Source organism: Thunnus albacares, chromosome 3 (genome assembly GCF_914725855.1).
Source record: "Thunnus albacares chromosome 3, fThuAlb1.1, whole genome shotgun sequence".
Lineage (NCBI taxonomy): Eukaryota > Metazoa > Chordata > Actinopteri > Scombriformes > Scombridae > Thunnus > Thunnus albacares.
In genome coordinates this window covers 2,691,325-2,719,153 of record NC_058108.1, presented here as the reverse complement: position 1 = coordinate 2,719,153, position 27,829 = coordinate 2,691,325, and the positions used below count along the sequence as shown (strand labels likewise).

Sequence of the window (27,829 nt, the reverse complement as noted above, 5' to 3'; positions counted from 1 at the left end):
AGCAAACAAGGTGGTAACTCCAATTGTTAAATGCCAGCGGGACTCCATACAGTATATGGACCCAGATGTGCCCACTAGCTAGCTGCAGTGTGTGCATGCATGCATGTGTTAGTGTTTATGTGCGGCTGTGTGTATGTAGGTGTGATCGCTGGGGCTTAAGCTTTTCATTAAAACAGAAGGCCTGGCAGACTGGTGCTCCAATGTTTGTCCCCGGAGGCTGTCTTTTTCCTCCAGCTCAATGCGATCAATTCGCTAACCTGGGAAAGAGAGAGATGGATGTGAAGGGGTAGAATGAAGGATGGGTGGATGGATGGATGGATAGATGGAGGGGGAAACAGCCAGGGACTGAAGCATGGAAAACAGGATTGACGACAGAAGACTTCACTAGCATAGAAATCCCTTCGTTTTTGCCAGGAGGCCTCCTGTGGGCAACTGGGCAAAGCGGAACAAAGTCAGAGGAGCTGGAGAAAAGAGGAGAGAGGAATACTTAACAAGTAAAAAAGGTAAAAGCTGCCTCCCTCTGGCCTCCCTCCATTCTCCAGGTTGTCTCACTCAGTGAGTGTGATGACTGGAGTTAATGCTCATATTTTTTTCATAAGCCTTATAAAGCACAATGTTAAACTAATAATTCAGGTACTATAGCGTGCAAAAAGACATATCTGATAGCAATAGATCATAAATCTCTTTCTGATCGAATCAATTTTTGCACTTAACAAATTATAAGACTCTGGTAACACAATGGAAATAGCCATTGTTGGAAGTTATCTGCACTTACTGTTCCTAGAAGTCCAGAGTGGCTGTTGTAGAGCGTTAATGTAACTCTCATCATAAACAAGATTATACAACCAATTGTGGCAAAATGTTACTGACAGAAGCCCATTAAAACCTTATTGCATTCTAAGCCAGCACATTGTGGCCGAGTAAATAGTTTGAGAGCTTGCTGGTGTGGTTGCACGTCTAATGGAAAATCTCAAAAAAAAAAAAAAAAAAAAAAAAAAGCATGGTCAGCATTGCTTCATCTTAATGTATACATCTCCACCCATACGATCAAGCATGCTAATATGCCTTTAAATGATCATATTGTGTCTCAAAGTTTTGCTCAAATTGAAAAAAAAGAAGAAAAAAAAAAGTGAACGGGGCCAGACCATTGACAAGAGGAAAATATCAATCTACAGATTAGATTTCTCTACACTCCATATGGAGGAAGGAAGGACGAAGGAAATGCTCTGTTTGACACCACTAGATGTAGTACTGCACGTAAAACAGGAAGACAAGGTACAGACAATAGCTTTCTTAAAAGGAAGTGACTCAGCAGTCTGCATTATTGATGTGATGTTGCAGATGAAAGTGGTGGAGCAGTGTGAGTGGGTGTGTCATAACAAACACTCCAGAAGAGACAAATTAGACATCATTTAGCAGCCAGCATACAGAGAAGGCACGAGGTAAGAGGAAAAGTGTTTTTGTATTAGCAAGTGGGTGATAGCGCAAACAGATAAAACCATTATGATAAAACTAGCTTTGATTATGATGCTGTTCAGGTGTTTCTATATGCATGATAACGACAGTGTGACTGACAGTGATAGTAGCCTTTCTTAGCATATCCAAAATCTGGGAATGAAGGGTAAGAAGAAAAAAAAGACTTTACATTGCAAGACAGAATTTCTGCACAATGACAGAGTAATGACAACTATAGAACAACTGAAACATCCTCTAGCTGGTAAAAATCTGTAAGTGAGGCTGGCATTTTTTAATGTATAGTTCACCTTCAAGCAACAGGGCTACAATCTTTCAACGAAGGGGGATAAGCTTTCCTCATAACATTTGTTGGCAAACTTTTATCAAGCCCTGAAGTCTGGTGAGAGAACTTTCTCAACTGGATTAAAATAGTATTTCTGCAGGTTTTGTTTTGGTCCAGATGGCCACGGAGCTGTTCCCTTGACACCAAAGTAATACAGCCAACCTGTCCTATATTGACTACCTAAACATGGCACACTTTCCAGCTTTATATAACTTTAAAATTAAAATTATATTTGTCCAGTTTTTGCAAAACGGTAATCAACAAGAGAAGTCTTAACAGCCACAGGAAGTCTTATCGGGCAAAATGAAAATATTCCAGACGTAGGAACTTACTGTAACAAACGTTTTAGGTGTGTTTTGTTTGGGAAACAGGAAGCAGTGTTGTAAACTTGGAATGTGACATTTAACTTGAGTTTGACCTTGTTATTGATTTCTTTCCTCTTAAATGTAAACATGATTGTTCTGGTTTTAAAGGTAGGTTATTTAACAGAAGATAACAGAAACAGTGAGACTGTCCCAGGAAGAAGACGCACCATGCTCTTACACACTGTGTTTGTTTTTATAGGTCTTCCATTATTCATATTTTATTATTTTATTTTGCACATTGACATTTAATTCAACTGACAACATTTTAAGACAGGTCATAATACTGGAGTCAGATTGACTGACAAAAGCAGGTCATGTAAACCAAATGAGTTAAACCTAAGGAAACCTAAGAAAATAGGCTTAAACACAAGCGATTATGTGGTCCAAACTGTCGGACTTGATCTGAAAAGTGTGAAAAACCTACCCGAACCTGATGCCCATAAATCAATTTTCAAAAAAGAAAGACCTGATTTGAGGGGGACCCAAAACACTGTCTGACCTGACCCGAATAGAACTGAGCATAATACCGAGGTCCCAAACAGACTCTAACAGAAAGAGAACAAAAATACCGGCAGCAGTACAAAAAAACAGTTCTATGATTCAATGACAAATGAGGCTATGTAAGTAGGGATTTCACAACTTCCCCTACTTCCAAGGTGCATAGAGAAGGGAAAAAAGTCTAAAGAGGTCAAAACTCCAGCAACACTTGTAGTATAAAGAACAACTTTATTGTTAGACAAACGCGTTTTGGCTTGTGACTTTTATCAGGGACATCATGAAACACATGACAACATTTAAATAGGGTATGAAACAGAAAAAAAAGACAACCAACCATATACATCCACATATACATACATACAACGGGGCACCTTCAAAGATCGGTTGGGTATATGGTCATATGGCTTCAGGCTGATCATTGTCCCAGATGCCAGTTGGTTTTACCTCCTTGAACTCCTTTTCCTTTAACTTGTTGCTCACATTGTTTTCTCTTCATTTCACAATCTCTTCTGGTCTATAAACCTGTAGTTTTCTCCTGTGGTGATTGTGATGTACCACATGATCAGAGCTAATACGCGTACACTCAGTCCATTTGGGTCCATTTGGGTCTAATCAGGTATTGGACATATTGACATACAGATCCGAGACCCGCAGCAGTAAAACGAGACCCTGCTTCACCTGATTAATTTGGAGCCAGTCTTGGGTGGACCCGTTAAGACCTCTAAGGTGTTGTACTGTAGGATAGTATTTGAAATAAAAAAATACTACATTACTAAGTTCAACATCATCATCAATATTGATTATCTCTATTCATATTGATATGGCAAACTTTTTAACAAACAGTTGACATTTTTCTGGCCACTGGATAACTTTAAGTCCAGTATGCCTTTTAGCTCTGTGTTTTTGTTCCACTGACTCCTGAGAAAAGTATCTGTTTCTTTAGCTGCTAAATGCTCCACTATGGTCACCAGCTATTTGTTAACTTTATTTGTCTGCTGTTTGGTGCTGGGCGGGTAGTGTACAGTGGGGTTTTTAGAGCTTTTTTTGCTGAAAGCAGCTGTCTGCTGTGGCTGTAAAAACCAAAACAATAAGATAAAAGATGCTATAAGTCTCTTTAGAGTTAAGGGGGACTGCAGAGTCAGGTGATAACTTGCTGTGGATAACCATATCTACCAGAAATTGCTTTTATATTTGATTAAATTGTTTTCTGATTATGTTGTGATGTAAAAAGGCTGCCTGGATTATGTTCAGAGGTTGTTGTTCTACATTTATACACAACGGCAGAGTCACAAGGAGGAGGTCAGAGTGCATGGTGGGCGTACACAACACAGGACTCTGACAACTGAGGTTTGCATCCTGTCTCCCATCTGTGGTTAGGTTTGGGCAACAAAAGCATCTTGGTTAAGGTTAGTGAAGGATTGTGGTTTCATTTTAATTAACACGCAGTTTCCCTACTTCAAGTCACTGCAGACTTTTTCTCTATCAAGCCCAGACCACAATATTTCCTTAACCAAGTGCTGCCAGTAAAAAGTTTAATAGTGTTGTAGTGAGTATGTGTGTATGTTGTACTGCAAGATCGGATATTTCACTGCTAGCAACTCCCTTTACCTGCAATGGTGCAAGGGGTCATGTAGTCTGTTGTCAATATAAAAATAGTGATTGCAGCTGCTGAAACTAAATAAATATTCTGGGGTTTGACTGGAATATGATTTGCAATTCAAAAACTCCTTATTTGTCTTATATTGTCCCTTTATGCTGCCCCTCAGCAGACTTCCAGTGGCTCCGAAAGCTATGTAAACAAACATTACTAGTAGGATTTCACCTCTTGTACTTGTTCTTTACTTGAAATGGAAACTTTTCAAATAAATCTGTACATAGTAGAGCCCAAATCCGATCCGAAACGCGTGAGTGGACAATGCGCACAACCGTGGAACAACCTTAGCAACAAAGGGTAGCAACAGACAGCCGTTGGTGGGCATGCGTGAACAATCTGTCGTCATCACAAGTGAGAAGGCTGTGGCCTGGGCTTTTGACTTGTAGGGAACATTTTTACATATGATCACCTCATGTTTTGGAACTTTGAACCATGTTTAATATACATATCCAACATCATAACCGTATAAAAATGCGTGATTAGTTCCCTTTAAAGATTCTCAGGTATGTTTCTGTGTTGCCTCGTACCCATACAACACATGCATGCGCAACATTAAACCACTTGTGCTGTTTCCCAGAGGAAAAGGGAAAGGGAACGTAACCTTTCCAGTAATCTTTCCTGTCTGTGCTTCCCTCTCTACTTCTCTGCATCCTTTTTTTGTCTGAGATGACGTATTTTACTTTCCACGACAGCCCTGCAGCCGTTCTTTGTATCACTACGGTAATTTAAGGTGACTGATTTGACCAGCCAGCTATCTCTCTTCTCAAACTTCTATTGATTTTGACTAGCACCTAGATTAGAGCTACATTCAGGAAAAACTGCGCTGTGAGAGTAGCAGACAAGCCTTGCCGCCCACTGCTGTGGCTGTCAGATGAAATTGTAAAAGTCAGTGGGGAGCATAACTACTAGATTTATTTTCAGACATGCTCTGATGTTTGAAATGGGTGTTAATATAAAGAGCACATATACTTTTGGTATTTGTCAAGCTGGGGAAATATTTCCCTGCTATTGTAGGATGTGAAGGTCTTCTCTTTGATGTAAGAATTACGACTGGAACCCACTTTTTTTTTTTCCACATCAAGTCTCCTAGAACAATGGCAGTCGTGTTGGGTGGGGAGGTTGCAAGGCAATATTTCTTGTGTCATACTTACATCATTTTTCCCATATGTGTATTTTAAAATCTACACCGCATCCCTCTACCCACCAGCTCGCCCTCAGGTGGAAACCCCTTTCATCTCAGACAAGGACATGGCTTAACCCCTTAAATCCGCTGGGATTGTTGTTGCAGGAACATGTTATTGATGTTTGTCTTGCTGCTTATCCATGTTGGTGACCTTTAAGGTAAAAATAATGAATGACACTTCCTTAGTGCCTTCTCCCACCAGGGGAATGATGCTCAGTTGCAGGGTCATAGAGGTGTGGGAGCATTGATAGAAGCCATTTTCATCAGCAGACAAACAGCTCATTTTATGCACTATCCCTAATGGACAGGGGTATCGTTTATGAAGGGTAATGCCTTTAAAGCGGGCATCAACGGAGGCTAATGATCTGACCGGCACTCTGTGAGAAGCAATCCTCTGTTGGATGACATTTAGACTCATACCATTATGAGGTGCTTACAGTGATGAATGGTAAGCTTATCAAAGTTATGTTGATGGCTGAATATGGTCAAGAACACTATTTTCACTGGTTCATTTACCCTGCAGGTGAATAATAATTCTATACTTTACATTCGGGGGTTCCAGCTTTTCACAGTTTAACATAGCACCTTCTGCTTTAATCACACAGAGCACAGCTTGCGGAGATCAAATACATCACAAACCCATCTGGGATGATCCCCCCCTGTGAATTCTTTGTCTCCTACTGTTGAGAAAGTCAAAATATACACATAGCTCACTCCTTCATTCCTCACTCACATGCTTTCTCCTCTCCCTCGTGCGTTTAATTATTAATCAGAAATCTGAAACAAATGCACACAACAATTCCTCATGAACACACATATGCTTACTGTAGACACACCCTCTCCCTCTGTCATCACTGCCAGATTAAAGGTTCCCACAGCGCCCTGTAAACAAAAACATAAATCACCTACGCTTCTTCTCAACTGCCTGACTGAAATTCATGGTTCTCAGCTCCACTAAATCACAGTGGATGAGTGCCCAGGGGAGGCTAGAAGGCTAATACACACTGTCCATGAATACCATCAGCAGCGAGGCCAGTCCTATACGTCTAAACATAGTCAATTCAGAGATGGATGGACCTAAACTGAGCAGCCGTAGGGGTGCGAGAACACCCATAAGGCTGCCGAGCGTTTGATAATTGTACACATAGTTCGGACTGAAAATATAACACCAGGGGACAATTTGAGGGATCATGAAGAGGGATGGCACTCTCCTGCTTAACACAAACAGTCCATAACAATAGAAGGTTAAAGGAAATGAGCTTCCTTCCTTCTGATACCCACTGAACTGTGTTGTAGAGGTATCGCTTTTTTTACTGCACAGTTCAAACACTTCCATCCTCTGTTTCTGATTATGTTGCAACTGGGATGCAGACTCACCTTGCCCAATTCAAGGTGAAGCACCAAAGCTTAATTAAAAGCATTGTAAGCACCAGCATGCAGACATCTGTACAGTCTTATTAAATAAAAAAATAATTTATCCATTAGACACGGATGGCTCATGAGGGGATGGAATGCATAGAGATCCCCATGTGCTCCTACTGTAATTACCATAATCATTTCCTTTTTATAATTAAGGCGAATACACCCACTTTAAATCTCTGGCAATGAAAGCACTCTGTCTATAAGCACTTGTGCTTGAAGTGGTTGTCTGAGCGTTTTTAATCACACAGGGGGTCATCTATTTCACTGAGGCGGTTTGAACCTCATTTAATCATCCAATCATAAAACACCTTTAGAAGCTAGAATCTCATCTGGGAGTTGAGCCAAAATAAAGGATATGTTTGGGCCAAGTAATGCTGCAATAACACATCAGCGACTGCAAAGTGCAAGCTAACAGAAGACTAATCCTCTGCGTTAGCAAACATTGGCGTCAAGTTTGAGCACGACTGTACATTTGCTAAGAAGGTAGGCCAGCTACCCTGAGCCAGATTAGCTTCCTGATTCTGCAAAAACATGCCTCTGATCTCTTCAGACCTGGTTTCAGAGTGATAAACTCTCCCTCAAACATAAATTTGTCCCGCATCAAAGCTGCTGACAACACCACTTTGGCTTACAGGAGGCATGGGATATGCATGCAAATACTATACGGAATTTCACCCATTTATGGTCCAAAGAAAAGATAACAAGGATCCCTGAGATGGTTGTTCCTTTATAGATTAGAGAGAATATGGCTTGGATTATTTTGATTGCGCAGGACAGAATGAGTGTTATTTTATTTGGGTCCACATAAGAATTTCTTTCACAATGACAATGACAATGATGTTGAGCCGGTCAGCCTGAATTTGATGAATCCACGAATCACAGATGCTGACAAGCAGGAACCGTGACAATGCTGAGAAAGACTGAAAGAAAGAAAATGTGAGACTTCCAAGTGAAACAACAGCGTGTCATTTCAGCAAGTGCCCCAAAATAACATGTTTACATACAAGTGACAAAGCCCTGTAGCGGTCAAACCAGTTATGACTGGAACAAAGGAGGAAATCGGGTGACATACACTGCTGTTCCTTTCTAGTTCCCAACCATGAGTCAACATTGTGTTTTGTTTTTTTTTTAAACATGACCATCATTGTCCCCTAACCTTTTTTCCATATAGTTATAGTTGTAACCATGATGACGAAGCTTCCCCTAACCTTGACAACGTCTGTAAGAATGTACGGACATGTGGTGGAGGTGGATGTATCTAGTTCACATTTCCTGTTGTGTCATGCATCAACTCACTTTGCGAGTTCTGTGACAAAAAAACTTATTCATAGTCTTATGTTATTTCTGCAGATTGTTGAAACGCACATTTTAACAAGGGTGGAAGTAACAAATTGCACAGACAGACTGAAATGAACCACATTTCAACACATGCTTGTCTTACTGGATATACACATTAAAAGTGAGAGGTGAAAGGCACATAATCACTTTTGAAGTGTTCTGTCCATTCAGTCTACATCAACTCCAAATTCTGTTTGGCTATCAGGATGTCAGCAACATCCTTGCTTGCTTGCTCTTGCTTGGTACATCTCCTCAGGATGTCCTGAGGAGATGTACCAAGCAGGAGTTTCCACATAGGCTTTACTGGAAGAAACCAGCATTGTTTTCATTTTTGTATTGATGTAATTTCCCTGATGGGTCTGCTCATAGCCGCACAAAGAGCTTTGATCCATCTCAAGACAATGCATAATTTTAGTGCAACATATAAACAGCAAGAAATTTGGATGATTTAAAGATCTGTCTGTGGAGATTATTTTGGGGGTGATACACGAGTCAGTGTAGATTGGCCATAAGTATACTTTTAACATTTTGGTTTAATTGTTGTAATTCAATGCATGAAATCAGCATGGAATCAGAAACTAGAAAATCATAAATACAGTTCTGTAGATTATATTTTATCCAGTCGTTTTGGGGGCAACATAAGTGTCACACATTTAATGTTTGAAAGGCCATGAGTCTCTATTTTGAAAAACCAGCAGCGGTGGTGATGCTGTCACAATGCTATTTTCATCAGGCACAAGTTAGTAAATTAGAAGCCTATACCTGCTGTGTCACTAGGGATGTAACTTGGAGGGAGGATCCATCTTGTTTGCTGATTGGTCTTGTATAATGAATGGAGGAAAATGTCCTAGCTTGTATTCAACATGACACAAACAGAGTCTGTCCTCCCAAGAAAATCGACCCTATAGCTCATAAATTCAGTTGCCAAAAAATGACCTACAGTTACGTTTCAGTGACAGACACCATCTAGTGGCGGTAGTAATTATGACCTAAAGAAGTGACACAGTTCAGATGATGTCTATATAAGGTGACTTCCTTATAGACTTCCTAGAAAGTTATTAGATGGCAAAAAATGGCAAAAAGTGGCAAAAAGGACTTGGCTGCATAGCAGGAGACCACTGTTCACTTCCTGTTTCCAACCTTGAGTTGGGACAATTATTTAAAAAACATAACGTGGTGTTCACTGTTGCCATGACTATATATTTTTTTGCCATAACTACAATCTTTCCATTACCTTAATCATACAGTAGTTTCCATGCAGATACTGTAGAAAGACAAACATTTATAGAAAACAATGGCATCGAACATTAAAAATGTAACTGAACATGGTTTTGCAGACTTGTCTAGTATCAATGTTGAGTTTTCAGGTCTGTACTCTGTGGTGCTTTAGGGATCACATATCTTTCATGTCTGTAACAACAGCAGTTTCATTCTAGGCTTGATGGTTTTCTCTGCAGTCTCAAATCCCTTTAAGTCCTGTTCCTGCCAGCTGCAGCAGGCAGCTGCACTACAATCAAGATTATTTAATGGCATCCTTATGAAGCCTGTAACAGCCTGTAGATGATGGTGAGATTGATGTATCATGAGGCTACAGATGGCAAATCTCAATGCTCTCAATGTCTCAGTGTTTATGTAGTAGCTGTAGTTTTTATTAACTGCATGAGGCTAATTGCTGCTACAATGTAGCTTTATGTACATCAATGTAATGGCGGAGCATTTCTAACAGTGATGTTGAGTCCTTTCAAACATGTTAAATGGAATGACCTTAAAAATCATATGAACCCAGAGAGTGAACCAGTTATCCGCATTTATGGCTCAAAAAAAGAAAATTGAAAAGAAATTTTTCATTGACGTGATGACATGATGTAATGTTGATGAATTGCACAGTGAAGAGCTCACCAACAATTTGCCATTAACCTTTCCTGTCTACATTTTCTTTCTGGTCTGTCACTTGTCTGCACTTTCAAGTTTATGCCATTGAAAAGGTCAGGAAGAAAAGCTAAAACATAATGAATCATTCATGTTTTCAGCTTGTCTCTCTACCACTTCTTTGGGCTGGAAATGCATTTTAAAATATAGTAAGAAAAAAATAAAGTAATAAACTGAAAAATCAAGTTTATCTTTGACAATAAGAATTATATCACTCTAAACCTTGCAGCCAAGTGAAACAGTAAGGGTTAAGTAGCATTATATGAACCTAAAATTTAGTCATCAGTATATTGTTCATATATGCACATGACTAAACAAATTTCAGCTCATGATTCCAGTTTTGTTTAGAGATAAATCTAGTTTGTGACCAAATTCAAATTGAGTCTCTATACCAATTTTCTGGACCACCAATCTATTTCAGCTCCAAATATCTCAGACTCACTCTGGACAATAAACTGAACTTTGAGCAACATATCACTGACATCCACAAACGCTGCCAACAAAGATTCTCCGCCATCCGCAAACTCAAAGCACTTCCTGTTGCCCCCCCCCCCCCACCTTCTGCTGCTGCTCTATAAAATTATAATTCAACCCATTCTCCTCTACTGTTCCTCCTGTTTCTTCACCTTTCCTAACTGCCTCCAATAGGAACAAACTCATGTGCATCACATAAAATGCCTCCAAAATGATTGGCCTTCCCAACCCCGGCCTATCAGACCTCAACAGCAAAACTATCACATGCAGAGCACAGAACATTGTACATGACCCCATGGAGACCCTCCACGCATTCCTCACACTGCTTCCATCTGGTCGCAGATACAGATCCCTGGCCTGGAAACGGGCACGTTATGGCAGCAGTTTTGTCCCCTCTGCCATTGCATTTCTAAACAAAATACCCCGATGACTGTAACTTGTGTATATGTGCTGTGTATGTGTGTGAATGTGGATGTATCCTGTATGGATGTTTTTCATATAGTTATGTTGTGGATGTGTGCTGTATTTATATATCTATGTATTCATGTGAGGCTCTGTGTACAAGCTGTGGCAACAAATTTGCTTGAAGGACAATAAATTATCTACATAAATACTTCATCAGTCATTAATAAATGGGAGATTGATCCTTAATTAAGCTTTCAGAGAGCGGAGAGCATATTCATTAGGCTCTGTTTATGTTTTGTGATTTGTTTATGGAGAAAAAAAACATTCACAATCACCTTTTATTATAGTCAAGTAAAACAGGATAGATATAACAGCTATCATGATTTCAATGAATTTCATTAAATGTGAAGAATGCATCAACATTTTTGAATTGTGATTTTAAAAAAAAATACATGTCAAATTTAATCTGGAACGCCCTCTATGTACAGAAATGTATAACTGCACAAAAATTAAAAACAACATTTTTGTATATTCTGGGTCACTTTGGAAAAGTCATAACATTTCAAGCTATAAGAATGGTGTTTAAGGTGTTTTTACTGCTCTCAAATGTAAAAACAGGTCAAATTGGACTTGATCAGTATGTAAGGGTTAACTTAACACCCAATGCAAAAACCTGAAACAAGCAAAAACATAAAGCCTTGTAACTGACCATGTAGCATCACACCTTTTACTCAGATTTATTTTAGAAGTGGTTCCTATTGTCGTACCTTTTTCCTTGTAGTGTTTGGGATGCAAGACACCACAGGGCCCAGTGGGGTTTGCCAGGGCCTGTGCAAGCTCAAAATGCTGACACACGCAAAACTTCTTTCACACTCTTCCCATTAAATTACAAGATGTGGGAGGTAGGAGTTCTATTCTATTGAAATAAACTGAAAACAAATGTCAGAGGACAGTCATTTAAGTGATTTCTTGCTCCTCATCTCATTGTATTATACAAGACTGAGTCCAGCCTCTGAGCCAAGACTTCTTATCTTTACTCGATCCTAAATTGAACAATATGTGTCATTTCTGTTCAGTCCAAAACTGTGCATAACTCCCTGCAAACCCACAAGGACAGTACATCGCATTCCTGCATACTTTCATTCTGTACCCTCCAATAAACCTTCCGGTAGACGTTAACTGTGTGATAGCAGTCTTTATGAGAGGAGATTGGGTCGCATGGTGCGTTTATGAGAGCGCTGAAGCCTCCAGATCAGCTCATAAATGTGATTCATGATTGTGCGTGATGGAGATGTCCTCAAAGTTTAGGGGCTCAAACAGAGGGCACAGACAGAGGAGATGGGAAGGGACAGCAGGGGAGTGGTGTCATGTGTTGGTGTGGTCTGAGGAATGCTATTAGTAGAAAATATAACATTACTAGCCAGTCTGGGGCCAGGTGTACAAAACTCTGTGTAGATTCATGACTAAAAATTGTCTGAAAACACTAAACGCACATATAAAATAATACACAAAACATTGCTGGGTTGAAGATTAAAAAATATTATTGTACAATAAGGAGACAGAACACACAAAGATTTGCATCAGTTCGTCTCACTGAACAAAGAACAAATCTATTCTAAATGATCTGTGATTGGTCAAATCATACAAACTTGTGGATTACAACCAATGGCAAACAGCCAAGGGGTATACATTTACATGCCCATGTATGCTAGGTAAGAACCACATCTCCCAAAAACACAGGAAGGCAAAAGCCTTAACCTACATGTGGCTTTTGACCCTTTAACCCGTCCTTTCTGTTTCTGTTTCTGTTTACTCCCAGACCCAGGATGCTACCTTATCTGAGCCTAAACAAGAATCGAAAGAGAGGAGTTGGCCTCCTTAAACACATTCCTTCTCGCAAGGACACGCACACATTAACAAAGCAAATGATCAACCTTGCACAACTCTGCACAATAAAATCATTAGCCAACCCTTTGGTCTTTCATTACCTTTTCGGTACGCACAAAGCCAGAAATATGTATAATGTGCTGCTCTTTACACGGTTCATATTAGTAATTCATTACATGGACCTGTAACCCATCATTAGCAGTGATATCTCAAAAATGTTATCAATGTTTAATTTGCTCATAACGAAACTGACTTTACAAGATGTGTCACAACTAAATAAATAAAATAAAAATACATTAATATTAACAGCAAAATAAAACATTGACTCCAATGTAAATTAAAAGAATGATAAAATCAATCACACAAAGCAATTGATCAATTAAGGCATCAAACAAATCTCTGTGTAAATGCAAAAAACAATAAAAAAAATCAGTGCAGCTGCTTATCAACAAACAAGGTTTTACTAAAACATTTCGTATCTCACCTTGTATTTCATCTCCACCTCATCACATCACCCTCAGATCATATCAGAGAAACATGTGTATGCCTGGTCTGAAGAATGTGTGACGTGCACGCATTCTCACCACGCATTCTGCTTTTATAAATACCAGTTGATGTGCAGGAATGGTGTATGCATGGTTTTTGTGCGTATACATTGTTTATGCATCCGGCCCCTGCAGTTCAAACTGCTGGGTAAAAAGGAGCGACATGCTAGGACATGGAATACAGTATCCATATGGTCCAGTTGAAGTGTTTATTGTCAGCATGTGTGTTTATGCATGGGTATGTCTGGCACCTCGACGGTCACAGGGGTTAGGATTCAGCAGCCATCACACTGATTAACCTGAATCAGTGTGATGGCTGCTGAATCACATCTTCTCTTTTTGCTCTACATCTCTGTATTAAATTTTCCTGAATGCTTCTGATTTCCAGAACTCTAAACATATCTCAGCCTTTTTCTTTTTTTGCTGTGTGGACTTCAAACACTATGTTGGATGGATGTACATGACATCATCAACAGTGGACGTCATGTAGGTCCCTGTTGTTCGCTCACAGATCGGTCTGTAATAGCAGTAGTATTTTACCCTGGAAAGGTTTGGATAACAGCTAGAACCTCTTTCAATAACAGCAAATTGAAATTTGAAAGCTATCTGCTCATTTGTAAGTGTTTTATTAGGTATTCACAGGGATATTCAGATGTTGCTGCTGTTATACCTATGTTGATACTGTAAATCATGCTCATTTTCAGAAACTTTACTGCAGCAAAAGCAGTTCAATCTTTAACCATAACCATAAACACAGCTGAAGAGAAGGACTGCTTTGAGGCAATTTAAAGGCATTTAAAGTCATTGGCCACAAGCACTTAGTCTTCCAGTGATTACATTAGTTCTTTTAACACAGCGTCTATTTTACTACCAGCAAAGATGATTAGTAGACATTGTATTGTACATTCTGCAGATTTCTTTCACATTTCTCCTAAGAATTTAAAGCATTTGATAATCATTGATAGCAAGTGAATGTCAGCCTTTTCCCTGCTCTTACCTCAAATGTACACCAGTTTTCTTTTACATATTTTCATCTTTCTCTGTTATTTAAGTTGTAGCCAGAAAAATAGGACAGGAAGCAAAATAAGGCTGTGCTGATACAAGCATAACATCTCATGACTTCAGCTGGAAGTCCTCAGCAGCCCCTCTCTCTTACATCCATAGATTAGAACATAACAAAGTTAAATGTAACAGTATTATGGAAATATATTTAATACTTGATTAGAAAATAATTAAACTACGCACTAAACTGAATGGTCATGTCATGTTCATGGTAAAAGTCAACATCAAATCGCCTCGTTGACTACATGATGCATGCCAATGCATATTAGTGTGGACAAAATGAAAGTCAACCTCTTAATGTCTGATCACTCCCTGAATCAAGTTATGTATTAACTTCTGCCATGTGCAGATGGAAAGTCCCAAATACAGGACCATACCTGGTCAGTACTTGTTTTCACAATACACAATAGTTTTTATTCTTTCTTTCTGTTTTTCACAAAATGTATAAACTCAGAGGAATAGGAATACTGTGTGTTTCTCGTCTCTTCAAAAACTACAAAAAAAAAACAAAAAAAAACTTACACAGTACGGTAAAAGCCTACAATCTTAACCCTGTAAATTTCCACTGAGACAGTCCTGTGACACAGTGGGAAAATTGGCTCAATTTTATGTGAGTGGCAAGTCACTTGCTACCTGCGCACAGTCTCTCTGACAAAGAAATAATTTTTTTCTTCAAACTGCTTTGCTTCTTAGCTTGAGAAACAAATTGTACAATTCAGAGCCTTGCTCTTCTCCTGCATGCACTCCTCTCACAGCTCTCACAGGAGGAGACGATAGCACTGACTGCATCCTGCCATTTCCTGGATGTCACCGGTCACCACTAATGGCTGTACTAATCACTAAACCATGCCACTGATGGCTGGAATTAGCAGTCCAAGATGCTGAGAAGAGAGGCCATGTAAGGCTGAAAGGGCAAGGGTAATACAATAATGTGAATGAATGTTTAGCCTATTCAATAGACCTGCTCAGGAAGCACTTATCTCTACTCACATTGTACCTACCAACCTTCAAAATTTGGCTGGAAACACAAAATTTCCGATCAAAGAAAAAAGAACAGGAAACGTCTGAGTTGAAGGTTGGCAGTAAGCGTGGCAATAAACTGGATATTAACCTGACCCAGAAAGTGAGTACAGAGATTGTTGTCATAGTGATATCACTTTAGTGCTCATGACTAATTGTCCTGTCACTTGGGACAAATCCTTAAAGATTAATACGGTGCTCTATATTTACCTGTCAAATGAATGGAGGTTTCGAAAGAGCTGCCTAGTTTATGGTGCCGTTGATCAAACAGGTTTGTGAGGTTTGGAGGACCAGAAGTGAGCACAAAAGTCCCGCAACTTGGTTCAGAGCTCTGCTTTTTACTTTTTCTCAATTTCAATATACATAGAGCAAATGGCATAAATACAAAACAACAAACAACAAACAACAAGGGAAACTCACTGGTACAGAGGGTGTCCCCCAGCCCACAGACATAAGGCCAATATTACCCGGTCAAACCGCTCAGCTAATATGTAGGGTAAAATTAAACAGACAATTAAAGCTATTAAAAATGATGGTGACATTAACTTTTCCATAAATGCTTTAAAATGTACAATAACTGTACAACATGATATTCAGTTTTACTAGTACTGGTAGAAAAACAAAACACATTGCTTCCTCCTTCCCACAATCCCACTTAGTACAGTCCATATTGCCAACACCTAATGGAAAAAGTGACATTCATGTGTGCGTGGTCATAAGAGCGTCGTCCTCACAGACATTCTTGCTTCATAAAGCGCTCATAAATCTTAGTTTCTGGTGTTTGTAAACAAAAATAGTTTCAGATATGTATCAGTTTTTGACAACCCAACAAGAAGCACTGCTCATTAGTGAATAAGAGAGGTTTCCACATGAAAGTTACTGCGTATTTCATGCAATTCAAGAGCTCAACTGAAAGTATACTTCCTTGCTGTTGCCCTTGAAAAGTAAATAGAAAAGACTGTTAAGTCACCTCAAGCAAACCCATGACCTCACATCAAGCACAGCAACGGTTGCCACCACAGATCAAACTGTACGTGAGAAACGGAAAAAACAACCAACTGTTCAGACACACAACAGAATTACAACACAATAGCTCAGGATAAAGTCATGTTTCTCATGATATTTGTTTGTCTGTTCTGGTGATTCCCCTCCTGTTCAAGGAAATGTAGAAATATAGTGCATGTTCTTGGGCTTTAGAGGTTTTTAAGTGAGTTATTATTGTGCATTTGTTATACTCAGCATTCGCTGTCAATAAACTTAGGTCAATAATACCCAGTTGACTAACCGCATCTTTTCCTCGAGGCTCTAGGGTAATAAATAATATAAAAGCAATATACATGAAGTACATTTTAAATGTTAAACTTTTTTGGACTGATTTAAAACTAAAGTTCTAATATAAGTTCTAACATAAAACTCAAAACATGGAGGCTTCAGATCAGTTACCAATATTGCAGCAAGTTGCATTTAAATGACAACTTGCAGCACTGTTACAGAACTTCTAGAGTTAAGAAGCAGCACGGCTTAGATGCTTTAAATCTCATTGAAGCTGAGCTTTAGTGGGGCTTTGGGGGGTTTGAACAGCAAGTCTTCAACGGGAATTATATACACAGGAATTATGACTGCTACTTTTAGCAGTGGAAGATCAACAGCTCATGTAATACAGGTTAAAGAAAAAACTCATTTTCTGTCATTTCAAAACCTCACAACTTCTGTTTGGGGTTCTTTTAGTCTACAAAAATCATTTATGCACTTAGCTCTATAATTCCTGCTGCCAACGAGGCCACTTCATTTCATGTTACACCAATGGTAACGCTAACATTACTTGGGATTTTCTAGTCACTTAGAGTAAGCACCTAACAGAGGTGACGTCCAGGAAAGGTCACATAAATCAGTCTTGTTTTGAGCTTGGTGAGACCACATTTTTAACATTATCTAAGTTTTTTTTATGAGGCTGACAGGTTGGCGAATTGCTCAACCCATAAAGAAAGCCTGTAAGTCTTCAATCTCACCAATCACCAGACGTGACGATATAAAGTTTTCCCATAGTGCAACAAAATCTACCTGACTAATTGCCATAGCAACGGGTCCTGGACTCTCCTGAACACAGAATTAGTGTCAAACATTATTTAACGGATTCTGAGCAACTTCAGCAATTTACCAAACCCACTGTAGATCATGTTAAAGCCACAGATAAAACTTGGCATTATGGGTAATCTGGTCCCCACAGCAATTAAGTACAGGATGAAACTCGACATGCCGTGCAGCTAAGCCGCAACGCTTCTGTCATGCAGGGCAGTGAAGGCACGAGAATGTGACATTAGGTTTGGCATTTTTCCTGAAATATGAGACTATGAGATGAGAAAAAGTATTGCATGTGCGTGGATGTGTGCACACATTTAGTTATGTGGATCAGATCAAAACACAAGCCTGCTTCAGGACTGCAGATCCCTAGTGGTCTGACAGCCCCAGGTCCACTTATGTGTCATTTGGTCAGATCTTTTTGGGAAAATGTACAACTAAAGTACAATAAAAGCTGAAATTATAATGGCCTTACAGAGAAAATCATATTTGTTACTACTTTGGTATTATTTTTGTAGTCTTGGCATCATACAGGTTTTAAACAAATCCCCATGTTAGCCCAATTTTTTTGGAAAAAAATTGAAAGAACAGTGAACAGTGAAATTATTATCCAAACCGTCTGTTGTAAACATCCATTATAGTTTACAGACAGACTTTCTGGTTCAACTTTGACCTATTGTACTTGCTGTAGTTGTGTGTGCACAGTTTCCCTGTGCAGTGAGGGGATATTACAGATGTCTGTGTCACCTTTTGTTTAATCTCTGTAGAAGTTAATCTGACAAAACTATTGTTTAAATCATCATTTGATCATCTGGTCACCTGCTGTTTGTTGCCCTGTTAGACTTTGTTGTTACTTTGTTGACTGCCAAATCTCAGCAATTACTGTACTTGTTGAATACAATGTTATCTTTACTGACAGAAATGAAAACCAAAACTAGGCAACAAGATTCAATACTTTGGCAATAGCTTGTATTATAGTGTGCTCTTAAAAACATAAAAACCTGCAATCTAAAGAAAGATCAAAGGACAATATCACCGAATTCTGATTAAAGGATAGATAAGCTAGGTTAAATAGATAAATAAGCAGCCTGTGGACAGAGTGCGACTTACATTAAAGTGAATAAACTGGAGCTTTGCTAGAGGGCTTGACAGTTTCAGATTGTGACTGCCAGTAAAAAAAGTGTTCCTTAGAGGTTGTGCTATTGAATGACCAGTGTCTTTTCCCCAAGGGGAAGGATTCAAACTGTGATCGAGATCCACTGAGCAGAGTTGAGGTCTGCAGGGCTGCAACAAAGCCTTCGGCACTCAGTGAGCAGGACACAGCTATGTGTAGCAGGCATACTTGCAGGCTCACTGGAGGGTGTCTACTGGTATGTGTGTTTGTTAGGTGGAGTGGAGCAGGTGGACCCAAATGCAGGAGAACATAGGCGGAGCAAGGCTGAAGAATAAAATCTTTATTCTAGGATATACAGGCACAGCAAAAAACTGAACCAAACAGAACAAAGAATCCAACAAAACCTGAACTGAAAACAGGACTTAAATACAGACAGAACTAATGAGGGAATAGGGAACAGGTGACTAGACAGGGGACTGGCTGGGGAAAACTCTGGTAACAGGGTAGGGCTGATGAAACTGATGCAGGGGACACAGGAGGAAAAACACAGAGCAAAGAGAAAACCAAAAACCCAGAAAACACAATGAGACAGATAATGGTGCTTACAGAGATATAAGTGTAGCAAGGCTGTAAGTACAGTCAGAGTAGTTAAACATAAGCATTCACATTCTCCTATACTAAAAAAAAAGACAGATTACAAAAACAGATTAAAGCCAAATAACAAAAGCAAAAAACATTTGTGTGTATAGTAACCTGCAACTGTCAGTGCACAACTAGTTTACATCATGTAGAAACCCTAATTCTGAACTTGTCCCCTTGTGCCACATAACCGTGGAAGATAAATCTGAGGGCATCTGGTGGACTGGTGGCAACTAAGAACATAGAGCCAGACTGTGACAGAATCATGACAGTGTCAGGACAACATCCACAGAAAAGTACACTCAGCTACGTCTAAAGGTGTATCGGTTTGTCTGCTTGCCTTGTGGAGATGATGCTGATGAGATGAACCTGCCAACAATTCAGCTGTTTAGGTTCAGATGAAGGCCAAAGTGTCAAAGTGTATGACTGTTATTTTGGTGTGTTTTACTCAGTAGACATGTGTGACATAAAGCTGTAGTGGTGAATGCATTATACATGAAACATGCAATATGTGCATATGTAATGTAATAACACAGTTCAATTGGCATTTGTAACACTGACTATGTTTACATGCACAAAATATTCCGGTTTTTGCCCTTATTCTGAAAAAGGCAATATTCCCACTAAGATGTTTACATGGTTAATGAGAATGAATATTCCACTAACATTCTTGTTTACATGCAGAGGGTTTTCAGGGTTGCTCTAGCAACATTAGCAAGCTGCATTCTGATATTAATAATTAATATAGATATGACTGATATTATAAATTTATAGTTAGAGGCACATCCAGTACCCAGGTTGTCCCATGATGTTTACTACACCGCTGAGTCGTCACCGTCAGTTCACGGCTGCATGTCAGAATAATAACCAAACCCCTCCATCCCTGTCTTTGAGAAGGTGCACTCTGTTTTCCCAGCCCGCCCTGAACAGCTCTCTGCTCTCCTTTCATTCCTCTCCACTGTCTGCATTCCTGCTCCAGCATATTTAATTTTGTCTGTGCAGGGGTAAACAGACAAGAGGGCCGTGTGTCGCAAACTGTGGTAACAACCCCGATTGAGATGCATATTCCAAATGCGTATCATATTTGGAATATTGTCATGGTCTGAATAATAGTGGAATATTAATGTGCATGTCCATCATGTCCATCGTCATTACATTTCAGCAATGAAAAAAGATCTAAACATCTGTAAACTTATCTCCATTGCACCATTTATTATTATTTATTTATTTATTAACAGATGCTCTGGCAAAGGTCTTTTTGACAGAAAACTTAGTTCAGTCAGAGACACTTACATCAAGGAACTGACCGTTTATAGCAAATGGTTATACAGTTAGATTTGGCGGGAATGACTCTCTCTTTGAATGAAATCTCAAAGATTCCAAGCTGCAAAGGAGTGGATTCTACTGAGAGAGCTAATCCCCCCTCCCCCAATAAACTTACATGAACATACTGTAGGTCTGAGTTAAATTTAAAGGAGGTTTTGGTGGTGGAAGGAGCTGCTCTGCAAATGACATTGGCATGAGCATGATCAGCAGTGACAGTGCTGGGTTATAATGTCCGTGCTGTACACCCACATGATTATGATTGGATGTTACTGGACACTTATTAGAAACAGCCGATGCCAATACAAGCATGACTTAAGTGCTCTGCGTCATGCACCTGTGTTACAACAATTGGCAGGTAAACAGTAGAAACTTGCTTTTGTTAATAATTAACCTACCAGGTGCTTGTATGTATTTATTATGTTGCGTTATGAAAAAAGTTGAGCCAACGACTTACTGAAATGAATGAATTTGCATTTTTCATGCGTTGCCACTTTGTCTGAACACAGCCACCAAGATGCTGCCTCCATATGGAGAAAGGAAAAGATCATTACACATGGTAACACAAGTTCTGTAATCACAGCCAGAGCCTCGAATTTCTGCATCTTTGGTTCACTCAAATTTGCATGTGCTATACATGGAGATCTTCCTCCATCAGTCATGTCTGTTCCAAGACAAGTTGCTCTGATCAGTTTATCTTTCACTTTTGATTGGTACAAACCAAGTTAGAAGAAGTCTATAAAGTAAACACATGCACCCTTCAGAGGGCCTTTAATAGATGACATTGCTACTCTCTTAGTTATGACAACTGCTCAGATTTCCTCTGTAGTAAGATCTCATTGCTAAGCTATGTTCTACTCTCTGTCACTCCTTGTCTCCCAGTGCTCAATTAAGTAACTTACTACCAATCACTTTGTCTCTGTCACACACTGGACAGCCCTGTAATTAACACTCATATAAATGTTAAAATAATTGACACTGAAAATCAGAGCTTATTAACACTGGAAACCTCTTTGCATAGTTGCATATGAGACTACTAAGAGTTCACGAAAGAGTTCACGGCCACACTAGTAGCTCTGTGTGGCTGCACTCAGGCGTAGCAGCAATGCTTTGACCAATAGTTCTGATGTTTAGTAGGTATAATGTTTACTGAGTTTTAGCATGTTAGCATGTTAACATTTGCTGCACAGATTATAGCTGATGCTGATGGGAATGTAATTAGTTTTGCATAAATCAAAGTATTTAAAACTTTTAAATGTGTTCAATTTATCTTGAGAGGCGCATGTAAGTGTGTACCAAATTTTATGAGGGGCTGCTAGGGACATTGTTCAGAATCACCATATATATAAATGTACTTTTCCTCTCACATGCACATAAGAAACCAAAATCATTCACGTGCTATACTGACAACCACAAACACGTAGAAGTGACATGCTTTTACAAACAAAACTGAAACACTCACACATAAAGGTGAAAAATTATACACTTACACGTACAATGCTCTCATAAAAACTAGTGAAAAGCTTTCACACTTACTAGTAAAATGTGTTAACCACACACACATACCATTGTAAAAGAGACGTCTGTAAAATTGTTGACACGATACCTTGAACTACAAAGAACGTCAATTATGACTCTATTTTTCCAGTGGCACCAGCAGTTCAACCTTTTCTCTTATCCTGTGAGATATCTCAACATCTGCCTAACTACCTTATCTAAAAGATTAGCACAAAATTTGGTACAGACATTCATGGTTCCCAGACAATGTATCCTCCTGACTTTTCCGTTTGTGCCACCATGAACTTCTATCATGAACTTTTGATCCATGGAGGTTTTATATTTGTAAAACTGTCCTGGAGCCGAGAAAAGTGATTTAAAAGTCTTTGACGTCATCACAAAGTCTACAGGCCAAGCAGGAACCTGCAGGCAGGGCCAGCGGAGGAAACACTACTGCGCATATTCAGTGAGCCGCACAATGCGGAAGCAAACCCAGACGCTAGAAACTTTTCTTAGCGTATGCGCCAACCGAGCAATTCCTATAGGACTGAATGGGCACCATTTTTAGTCCATCAATCATCAATAAGTAGTTTCTAAATGACTCCAACTCAAGAACCATATAGCAGATCATTTTATTACTGTCAATAAAGCTTTTTCTCCATCAGTGATTTCTTCAGTCAGTCCTCCCTACTTGATTTCAGTATGTGGAATTAATCAGGAATGATTCTTAATAACTGCTTATTCATGGTTCAACAATTATCAGGTTGTTACTGATTCGTTCCTCACTAGATCCTTAGTAACTACTCACAATGCAATAAATAAAAGATAGCACATCCTTTGTTCCTCTCCTTGTTTGGTTAGGTGTTTAAAGCAGAAGTAGATATGAGTATACTGTGTGAAGGCCACAAAAAGATGTCAGTGTATTCTTACCAAACAGTCTTTACAGTCACTTACCTGCCACTTGTGTGCCTTGTGAAAGGACTTCAGTTTTGATTGATATCTCAATTTCTTCCATGATCATGACTGCTTTAGATTAAATGACTAATGACATTACAGTAAGACATAATGGAGTCCTTAACTGAGTGAGAATGATTCATGGGAACAGTATAGATTAAAACTTTCCCCCTGTGGATATTGCCATGGAGTTTAAACAATATGACTTCATGGGAAAAAATCAATATGAAAGATGAACACAGTGAAATGAAGCAGCAGAACACTGCTGCACCACATCAAAGGCAGTAGTACAAAGTCTCCTCTTTTGGCAGCTTTTACTGCCTCATGAATAGGCCCTCACTCCTAGTCTGTCTGTTCCTTTCACTTTCTCAAGCTTGACACGCTCACTCTCCCCAACACACACAAAAAACGGCACACTTCCAGTCCCCTAGTTGTTCAGTACACACCCTTGATAAGCCACAGCCTCTCTGGTTATTCCTCGTCATAATTCTCTAATCATTAACATCATTCTGCACTTAGGGACAAGTCTGAAGGATAGAATCAATCAGAATCGGAGAGTACAGGCACTGGCGAAGAGCTGAGGAGAAGCAACAAACTTCCAGAGGTCAGTTCTACTCAAATGTAAGACTTACTAACATAGTGCTTTTTAAAATAAAAATGGTAAATTAGCGTGTTAAGGGTGAGATTTTAACCTGCCTGCAAAACACAAAACAACCAAAAAACTTCACGTACTGTATCATTTTGTTTGTAGATGTGTTTAATGTGCTTGTTTTCCATACTACAGTGAAATGCAAGAGAGCTGATGATGGAGTTCACAACACTGCATATACTTTTCTTGCTCCTAACTGCGTTAAGTCTTACAACACAAGGTACGTCAGACTAGTTTAAACTAGTTTAAACTCTTAATCTTCAAAGGAAAGTCTGTCACAAATGTATTGCAGACAAATTCTGAGCTACACTAGAGAAAAAAATATTCTAATGATGTAAGATACCACAGTGTGATTGTACTGATAATAATGCTAAAAGAACCAACAAGCAGCTTTTGTTTCTTATTCAATCTCAGTGCAATATTTATGTCTTTGTCTACAGAACTGGTGACACTAGATGTCAGTCCCAAGGTTATTGCAGAGTGCGGCAAGCAGGTTACTCTCAGCTGCAAAGTGTCCTCATCTCTGGAGGGACTGTCAATCAAACATATGGAGTGGTCCCAAAACAATTCTTTATGTTTTGTGAACAGTGATGAAAAAGTGACCACAAACAATCTAAATACACAAAGTGACTTCCACTGCGAGTATGAAAATGGACAACTGTCCCTTATTTTTCCAAAAGTGCAGCCACTGGAGACCAGACACTCAAGCCCTTACAAGTGCAAACTTCGCTCTAACAAGGGAGCTGAATCTGCATCTACAAATGTGGAGTTACAAGGTCAGAGTCCACATTTAATCTTATGCACACATTAAAACTAAGACAAACATTTCATAACACTGTTTTTAAAACTGCTGAATTGATCATAAATCTATAAAATGCAAAAGGTCAGTCTGCTTCTCTTTAGCAACTTTTCTTCCATTATAGTGGCGGAATAACTAGACAGATCTTTTACTTATGCAAAAGTAACAATGCCATGATGTAAAATACTTAAGTATCCGAAACTAATACAGAAAAAAAAATCAGCCACAGTGGTGTATTATCGTATTTGATTGTTACTACTGATGCACTAGTATAGAATATTTAGCTTCAAATTTAAGCTAATATGAGGCTTCAGCCATCCAAATTACTCAAATCAAGTTACAGTCTCTTTAGTGCCAAATTACTTAACAATCCTTCCGCTGCAGCTGAAAAGGAAAACACTGTCCATGGAAACACAGAGGGGAATTTTTTATTACAAGTACTGATAACTGGAAGATATCAGTTTTATTTGACTAACTAAGATAGCTGAAGTCTCATTATCTTCAGATAACAATAACACGGGGCTTCAGGGGATTTTCTACTGGTCAGTACGAACAAGGCTGAAAAACTGTGAATCTATCCTTTAACAGCTTATTAGAAATTGAGACCCACAAGCTTTTTTTTTAAATGATATACTGACATTTTTATGAAGACTAGGTGGTTTATTGTCACTGAAGAACCTGTTATCAACTAACATTTATTACTTACAAATCATTATGACTCACTATGTCTCATAACAATGTTATTTAATGTAGCAACTGGTTGACTTTGAAGTAATGTAAACTACAATACAATGTATTATTTTTCATTATGATCAATTAAAATATTTTATATAGTCACCATCATTTAGTGTGTAAAATATCATTATGCAAAGTAACTATGATTGTCAAATAAATTTAGTGGAGTAAAGAGTTCAACATTTACCATTAAAATGTAGCAAAAGTATAAAGTAGTTTAAAATGGATACACTCAAGTACCTTAAAATTGCAGTTAAGAGAAAATTTACTTTCCACCACTGCTCCTTTGTGACTGATGTATATTTGATTGAAAACTATTCTCATGGTCTTCCCCTTAGAGTGTGCTGGGATCGCTACAGGTGTTGTGACCAGTCACGGTCCCTCCTGCACATTCAGCCATGTCTACCCAGACGGACAGGTGCACTGGTTTCACGGCTCCCGCAATCTCTCAGATGAGTCTCTGATGCACACTAGTAAACAAGTGGAGGGAGAGGGTTTCCTGACAATCCGCAGTCAACTGGAGTGGAAAGGTTCAGATCTGCCCTTCAACTGTTCCTTGATGAGCACCAAATCTGGTAGATACATTGCAAGTACTTTGGTGCAGAATCATAAATTCCGGGTCAGGAGTGGAACCGGGTCAGAGGGAGCTTTGAGGACAGTTTTATATATTCCAATCTTACTTGCTGTCTCACTGACATAATGGATTTGCCAAAGTAAATCTACATCACGGATTGTGATAAGACATCAGGGCGAAGCAATGGTTCACATTGATTAGTAACAATAAGGTACTGAGATTGATTTTTTCTTTTCAAAATCTGGGGCATCAGCACTATCAGTTAAGTGAGTAACTCTGCATGGTCCAAAGCTTTATCATACTTCCCTTTAACTTTTTACTGAAGTGAATAAGGAAATAACACACTGTTGAAAGGTGATAACAAGATAACACATCATCACTATGCTGTATAAAAACATCTTTGTTATTTTGTTTTGATAGAGAGCCACGGATCAGGGAGCAGGGTATATTGGTTCCATTACACTCTCTCAGAAAACAACACATACACACACAGGAGCATTTGAGGAGCTATGTGTTCAATTTAGCCTCAAGCTATTCGGGAGTATGTATTTATTTCTGAAAGTGAGATGAAAATATCTGTTGACAGGCGTATCCGCCATGTGTCTACAGGCTGGTTGTCAATGTGTGATTAGCTGTGTGAATGCACGCTTTCTGCAAGACCACTATGACGAGAAAATCTTTAGATCTTTAACAGAATGTAGACGTCAAAAGATGAGATCAGCTGTAAATTTCCCGCAGAAACACAGAAGCCTTTGTATGTCTTTGTGTGTGTGTGAAATAGAAGATACGGTAGCCGGACACGGGGATTTCCAGTCATACATCAACTCTGTCTGTGGTTCATGGTAGGATGCTGCCCTCTGGTGAACTAGTTGTGATCAGTGATTCATGTGGTGTATTTAAAGGGTTGGTTCACCTACTTCAAATGGTATCTGGACCTACAGATAGGATTGGTTTTATTTGTTTTGAGCGATCCATCATTGGATTTTTGAAGAAACTCTGATACCATCAAGATAAAATTAATTTAATAATTTTGATTCTCACAGAATCAAACGATGGCATTTTTTAAAAAAAAATCAACAGTTTTCAAAGGGACTATTTCTTGTATAGAAAGTAGTTCCAATGACCTGTCCTCAGAAAGGTCTGTGTATTATCCAGAGTGATGTGAACACTGTTTCTATAAGTGTCGGTACTGAATTTTTTAATGCACCACAAATAAAATTATATTCATTTCCATTGTGAAGGCAGATATCTCAAATAAACGGACAACTCTCTGCATGGATAGACACACTTGAGATACACGAGGACAGGATATTTTTTGTAAATTTGGATGAAACCACCCACCAAGATGGACATGACGACTGACATTCAGTCAATTAATGGAGTGTAGGAGAACATGCAATGAGAGATCATGTCTAGTTTTCACGCAGACTAATGTACAAAACTGTCTACTTTAAGCTACATGACCAGTAGTCAGTGTCCTACAGTAGATATTCCCATCTTGTCCCGTGTCACTCACCACTCAAGTCTTTGCGAGTATAGCTCGAAGCTGGAGTACAAACTCAACTCCGAGGCTAAAACTATTTTTTAAACGGTTCAGTGCAACCCCTTAAGACTTTCTTGTGAGAGCCTTTTTAAGTCAGATTGACTCTCTGCTAATGGTGTCAGTAAATCGGTGCCACGCAGGGGCAGCGTGAGCTTTTAGCAAGATGGTCTTGCGCCTGAGAGCCCACTGGGTGAATGGGTACGAGGTCACCTTGACTATTCCAGCACACATGGATGCATCCAGACAAAGATCAGACAAACACACACACACATCCATACACACACACACACACACACACACACACACACACACACACATGCCCCAGATACACTGAAAACTTGAA

At 39.1% G+C, this 27,829-nt stretch overlaps 1 protein-coding gene across 2 annotated transcripts; it reads left to right on the top strand.

The window, feature by feature from the left end:
* The first annotated feature begins 23,680 nt into the window (after positions 1-23,680).
* On the top strand, positions 23,681-27,501 carry LOC122978165. 2 transcript variants are annotated; one of them, XM_044345598.1, is made up of 4 exons: positions 23,681-23,790; positions 23,971-24,055; positions 24,276-24,611; positions 25,708-27,501. In XM_044345598.1, the coding sequence occupies exons 2-4, from the start codon at positions 23,989-23,991 to the stop codon at positions 26,067-26,069; spliced, it is 765 nt and encodes a 254-aa protein (XP_044201533.1). In that variant the 5' UTR covers positions 23,681-23,790; positions 23,971-23,988; the 3' UTR covers positions 26,070-27,501. The 2 variants fall into 2 exon arrangements, with proteins under 2 accessions (XP_044201533.1, XP_044201534.1); XM_044345599.1 differs by having other exon boundaries at positions 23,719-23,807.
* Positions 27,502-27,829: the final 328 nt, after the last annotated feature.